The sequence below is a fragment of the Dendrobium catenatum genome, unplaced genomic scaffold, assembly GCF_001605985.2.
Source record: "Dendrobium catenatum unplaced genomic scaffold, ASM160598v2 fragScaff_scaffold_756, whole genome shotgun sequence".
In the NCBI taxonomy this organism is placed as follows: Eukaryota; Viridiplantae; Streptophyta; class Magnoliopsida; order Asparagales; family Orchidaceae; genus Dendrobium; species Dendrobium catenatum.
The window spans coordinates 319,719-326,197 of record NW_021319218.1 but is presented as its reverse complement, the minus strand read 5'-3'; the positions used below and the strand labels follow the sequence as shown (position 1 = coordinate 326,197).

Sequence of the window (6,479 nt, the reverse complement as noted above, 5' to 3'; positions counted from 1 at the left end):
ATCTTTTTCTAGTCTGAGTCCAGATTCACGATGGCTAGGGAGTTTTTCTTTTGGGAGGTGGATTCTGCATCAACTGAACCGTAGCTTGTTTTGTCTGCAGGGCTACTATTGTCTGGATGGCTGTATCAAAATCACTTGTATTAGGAATGTTTTTTGTTTTATCAATTTATGCAGCTAATGCTGATAGTTTGTAATAGGCTTTTTATTTTGTTAAGCAGCTGTTTTTTTATGCTGATAAGGTTTTGGTGATTGCTACTGGCTAGTTGTGGTAGCAATCATTTTTCATTATGTACTCCTTTTTGGTTTAAATGATATGGGCTTAGGCCCCAATTTTTCCAAAAAAAAAAAAAATAAATAAAAAAAAAAATTATGCTGTCCTAATATTCGAACCAAGCGCGTCTTTTGAAAAAGAGAAGCTTAAAAACTAGTGGGTAAAGTTTTGGGTGTATTTTCCAGTGAAATAAACAAAACCACTTTGAAAAAGAGATGCGTTGGGTTTTACCTTTAAGAAATTTAAGAACTCTCACACACATCGCTTCCTCTTCTTCTTCTTCCTCTCTCTCTCTCTTCCTATTTCTTAGCGAGGAGAAGAGCGAGGTGGAAAGCTCCATGGTTTTAATACCTCAGCAATGAATTGCGGTCACCTCCCGATGGACACGCGGCTTCTCCTGCTCCTCCTCTTTCTATTCCTCCTTACTTTTTCGCCGGCGGCGGCGGATCTCGCCGGTGATGGAGCTTCCCTCATGACCTTCCGCGCAGCCGTCGGTAGATTTGTGCTCCCATGGAACACCTCGGTCTCGCCGTGCATGTGGCCTGGCGTTACCTGTGCCAGCAACCGCGTCGTCTCCCTCCGCCTCCCTGGCTCCGGCCTCATTGGCCAAATTCCCGAAGGAACTCTCGGCAACCTTTCCAACCTCCAGACTCTCTCGCTACGCTTCAACGCTCTTTCTGGTCCCTTACCATCCGACCTCGCTAGATGTAAGGAGCTACGAAATTTATACCTTCAGGGAAACCGCTTCTCCGGTGAGATCCCAGCGTTTCTATCCTCTCTGAGTAGCTTGGTACGGCTGAACCTAGCAGAAAACAACTTCTCCGGTGTGATCCCGCTGGCATTCAACAATCTCACGCGGCTTGGGACGCTGTACCTTGAGAGCTTAATCGTCACAGTCATACCGCCAGCACTCGTGATTTCAATTTCCCATCGACCACGCGATTTCGTTTTACCATCGACCACGCGATCTGCTCGACGAGCTTGGAAGTCGAGTGGAGGGATGTTTGATCTCGAACCCGATAAGCCGTTGAGCTCGGAATCGTGTTTGAGCTCGACTTGTGAGCTTCATATGCAAGACTCGTCGAGCCTGTTATCAAGCTCGAGCCAGCTCATGAATTGCACCCCTACTCTCTCCCCATGATCTTTCTCCGCTAATTTAAATTAATCATCGGCCCCTTTCTAAAAAACAGAAGTTTATGCTGTCCTAACTCCTAATATTCGAACCAAGCGCGTCTTTTGAAAAAAAGAAGCTTAAAAACTAATGGGTAAATTTCTGGGTGTATTTTCCGGTGAAATTAACAAATCCACTTTGAAAAAGAGATGCGTTGGGGTTTTACCTTTAAGAAACTTTTGAGAACTCTCACACACATCGCTTCCTCTTCTTCTTCCTCTCTCTCTCTCTTCCTATTTCTTAGCGAGGAGAAGAGCGAGGTGGAGAGCTCCATGGTTTTAATACCTTAGCAATGAATTGCGGTCACCTCCCGATGGACACGCGGCTTCTCCTGCTCCTCCTCTTTCTATTCCTCCTTACTTTTTCGCCGGCGGTGGCGGATCTCGCCGGTGATGGAGCTGCCCTCATGACCTTCCGCGCAGCCGTCGGTAGATTTGTGCTCCCATGGAACACCTCGGTCTCGCCGTGCATGTGGCCTGGCGTTACCTGTGCCAGCAACCGCGTCGTCTCCCTCCGCCTCCCTGGCTCCGGCCTCATTGGCCAAATTCCCGAAGGAACTCTCGGCAACCTTTCCAACCTCCAGACTCTCTCGCTACGCTTCAACGCTCTTTCTGGTCCCTTACCATCCGACCTCGCTAGATGTAAGGAGCTACGAAATTTATACCTTCAGGGAAACCGCTTCTCCGGTGAGATCCCAGCGTTTCTATCCTCTCTGAGTAGCTTGGTACGGCTGAACCTAGCAGAAAACAACTTCTCCGGTGTGATCCCGCTGGCATTCAACAATCTCACGCGGCTTGGGACGCTGTACCTTGAGAGCAATCACCTCAGCGGCGAGATCCCGGAGCTCGACCTTCCCAACCTCGTGCAGTTTAATGTGTCCTTTAATCGGCTCAACGGATCGGTGCCGTCGAAGCTACGCGACAAGCCAGCGAACTCTTTTCTGGGGATGTCACTCTGCGGTGGGCCGCTTGGGCTTTGCCCTGGCGAGATCTCGCCGGCGGCCGCTCCAACGGGAACTTTACCGTCCGGTAGTGGGAGCAAGCTCTCCGGCGCTGCTATTGCGGGGATCGTTATTGGCACCATTGCTGTTTTTCTCATCCTTCTTGTTATTCTGTTTTTGCTTTGCCGAAAAAAAGGAAAAGCTGGCGCGGCTAAGTCGGTCGAGGCAAAGCCGCCGGAGGTGGAAGTCGCGCTCAGGGATGTGGGAATCGTGGATGGTGTTGGAACAAACGGAGGCGCCCCTGCTACGAAAGTTGCTGCTTCTTCGGCGCCGGCGGCAGCTTTGGCGGCTAAGAAGCAGCTGGCGTTTTTCGGCAATGGACCAAAGGTTTACGATCTAGAGGACCTGCTCAGGGCTTCGGCGGAGGTTTTGGGGAAGGGTACATTTGGAACGACGTACAAGGCGGTGTTGGAGACTGGAATGATGGTGGCGGTGAAGCGACTCAGGGATGCTAATACGCCTGAGAAGGAGTTCAGGGAGAAGATTGACGCCATCGGCGCCATGAATCACCCTAACCTTGTTCCTCTCCAAGCCTATTACCATAGCAAGGATGAAAAACTCTTGGTGTATGATTACATGCCAATGGGAAGCCTCTCTTCCCTCCTCCATGGTGACTTCCTCCCCTTTAACATATGAAACTCTGTTCATTTCATCTTTTTAGTTTGTAGGCCCTTTCATCTCTCTGTTTTAATGTTCTCTTATTGTGCATTACAGCTTGAACTTTTTAGCACAGATCCCCTAATTTCTAATATCTTTATCTAGATTGCTCTCATTTTGGAGTTTGAACTGTTTATATTTGTTCGTTCGAAAAATGTACTAAATAATCATACTCTGATCAAAATTGAATCTTTCTTATCATTTGGGGATGATAACTCTACTTCTCCTGCCAAAATTTGATTTTTTTTTTCCTTTTCGTATCATGACTGAACCAATCATACAGGAAACCGAGGATCTGGACGCACCCCTCTCAGCTGGGAGATAAGAACCAGCATTGCCATGGCCGCAGCTCGCGGCATAGAGTACATCCACTCCACCAGCCACACTGCATCTCATGGAAACATCAAGTCTTCCAACATTCTCCTTACCAGCTCATCCGAAGCCCGAGTTTCCGACCATGGCCTCGCACATCTCGTTGGCTTGTCCGCAACGTCAAACCGCGCCGCCGGTTATCGGGCGCCTGAGGTCACCGACACCCGAAGGGTTTCTCAAAAGGCAGATGTCTACAGCTTCGGAGTTCTCCTCCTCGAGCTTCTCACCGGCAAGGCGCCGGCCCAAGCTCTCCTCAATGAAGAAGGCGTCGATTTGCCACGTTGGGTGCAGTCGGTGGTTCATGAAGAGTGGACATCCGAGGTGTTTGATATGGAGCTGTTAAGGTATCAGAGTGTGGAGGAGGAGATGGCGGAGCTACTGCAACTTGGAGTAAACTGCACTGCGCAATATCCCGACCAGCGGCCGACGATGTCAATGGTGGTGGCCAAGATTGAAGAGCTTCAGCGCTCGAGCGTTGAGGTTAGTAAAGAGTAAAAGCAATTGACAGGAGGGATCTGATTATCTGCTTATTAGAATTTCTCAATGGTTTGAGCTTCTTTGTTCTGGAAACAGGAAACTTCCATGTCTTCACTTGAATTTGTTTATACATGAATTGATGGATGTATGGATGGATGAATTTTCTTTTTCTTTGGGTGATTTTTGTTATTATTTTCAAGATCAAAATTTTCCTTTTTTTTTTAATCTTAATGTAGATTTTCATGTTCTTCTCTTCTTTTTAACTTTGAATGTATGTTGGCCCTTTCTGTTTAGAGATGAATTTAAAAACTGTCATGATATTGCTCTTGATGATACCTATCGAGGCTTATGGTGGTTGGTAGGTGAGCATGGTCGGGAACCCCCATCCCGGGTTCGAATCCTCTTTATTACGGTTTCGCCTCTTCAATGGGGCAAAGCAAGTGTGGCCCGATGTCGGTGGGTGGCCTCACTATGTTCCTTCGGGGGATTAGTTACACCGCCAATCTCTCATTTGAAGTGGTAGCAAGTAGATACCCGGTTCCAAAAAAAAAATTGCTCTTAATGATTTTACGTGTGAATCTATCTCTCTTTTGCAGTTCTCCTTTATCTAGTAGATATTATGATTTTTCTGACAGGGGATTAGTTACGCCGTCAAGTATTACTTTGAAGTGGCAACGGATAGATACTCGGTTCTAAAAAAAATTGCTCTTGATGATTGTATGTGTGAATCTCTCTTTTGCCAAAAAATTGATTAGTTTCTCATATCATATGTGCATTTTAAAGCAGTTTATCACATCCAAACTAAAATTTGATCAGATATTCTGATCCAAAACTTCTCTGAAAAAAAAGTTTTTTTTCTTAAACAGATCTGTTGAGTTTAGTTTAAATATCTGTTCAGAGAATTTTTTTTTCAAATTTTAAATGTTAGAGATATAGAAACATCACCAATATTTAGTTTATTATTGGTAATTGGTACATTATTTTGCTGTTTGTCTTGTCTTGTATGGCCTTCAAATTCCAGCAGTTTTGCATGATTACAATGATGCGGTCATCATATTTGGAATTACTCTTTTGTTTTCATTACAGAATTGGTTCTTTACTGTTGGAATTTGGTGAAGTTTGCACAGAAAACTTGCAGGTCTTCAGAGAATTTGACTCGAATATTATTTCAAAAAGAAAAAAAGAGTCAAATATTTCTTTAATAAAGAAATTTGTAGTTTTAGGAGTAAATTATTTTGTCATCGAAGCAGGCTTTGATCGCCTCGTCTTCCATTCAGGCATTCACTATTTTTTTTTGAATTGATTCATATCATATAGAAGTATTTATTTCTTGTAAAATAAATTCTAAAAATTTAAATAAAAGATAAATAAATAATTTCAAGATAGCTCGATTGAAGTTCAAGACAATTGAGATCAGTACTGCGGCCGGATGGTGGACATAAGCAATTCCTCCCTCCTCATCCATGCTCGAATCCACTAAACGTCCTCAAAAAAATGTTCATGACTACTTAATAATGAGCAAAATTGAGTCTAGATTGTTTGAAATTGAATCGGTTCGACTCACGAGCTATTTTTGTATGGGCTTTTTATATATTCGGTCAGATCTTGAGTTTGTGTTAGATGTTAAATGACATAGGGTTTAATTTTCTTTTACATCAAAAATTCTATTCATATGAGGAAGGGAGGGAGATTGTAAATATTATCTTTGAAAAATAGAGAATAATATTATAAATGTTGTCTTTACAAAATAGCTATGGATTGTGTTGTTGAGAAGTAAACCATGCAACATGTGAATTGGAATATTCACGGCGGTAGAGAGATGTATACTTTAGCATCCAAGTTTTGTATGAAAATCCAGCACACATACATATATAAGAGAGGAGTGCGAGAGGTATAAGAGAAACAAAAAAATTTATGTGGAAAATCCTAAAAAGAGAAAAATCACGGGGTCTGACCTAGTTAAAATGGTTCTAATATTTATTGTTGATTACAAATGAGGCCTTTCCATGGGGGGAAGGCATTGACATGATGTAGTAAATATACATCATATAGAGCATATTATATGGTGATGGTTGGAAGAATCCAATGATAAGAGAGTCATTCACAAGAGAAAAGTTGGTTTGTTCATTTGGTTGGCAATATGATGATGGTTGGAGGGGCCTTAGTCGACAAAGGTTAGAGGGATTGTATTCGACGAGCGACGATGGTCAGATGGATTGTAGTTGGCGGGCGAGACTGGTCAGAGGGATCGTAGTCGGAAGGCCAAGATGTTCAGAAGGACCTTAATCAGCGGGTGACGAAGATCGGAGGGACCGTAGTCAGCGAACGATGTTGGTTGAAGGGATCGTAGTCGATGGGAGATGTTGGTTGATGGGATCGTAGTCAATGGGAGATGTTGGTTGAAGGGCCATAGGCCGTGGTCCGGCGCCGATTGACGGAACTAGTGCTAGAGCTCTTGAAGCCCCATAGCTCTCTCCGGACAGTGGTCCGAGGGACTATAGTCGGCAAGTGGTGGCAGTTACTATAATTGG

The 6,479-nt window shown here is 44.2% G+C and overlaps 2 protein-coding genes across 2 annotated transcripts; both read left to right on the top strand.

Moving 5' to 3' along the window:
- The first annotated feature begins 537 nt into the window (after positions 1 to 537).
- LOC110103929 (probable inactive receptor kinase RLK902) lies at positions 538 to 1,412 on the top strand. Its single transcript, XM_020832824.2, has one exon. It carries the CDS (start codon positions 630 to 632, stop codon positions 1,410 to 1,412), a length of 783 nt encoding a protein of 260 aa, XP_020688483.2. The 5' UTR covers positions 538 to 629.
- A 232-nt stretch (positions 1,413 to 1,644) lies between these two features.
- On the top strand, positions 1,645 to 4,211 carry LOC110103932 (probable inactive receptor kinase At1g48480). Its single transcript, XM_020832830.2, has 2 exons — positions 1,645 to 3,052; positions 3,383 to 4,211. The coding sequence occupies exons 1-2, from the start codon at positions 1,735 to 1,737 to the stop codon at positions 3,964 to 3,966; spliced, it is 1,902 nt and encodes a 633-aa protein (XP_020688489.1). The 5' UTR covers positions 1,645 to 1,734; the 3' UTR covers positions 3,967 to 4,211.
- Positions 4,212 to 6,479: the final 2,268 nt, after the last annotated feature.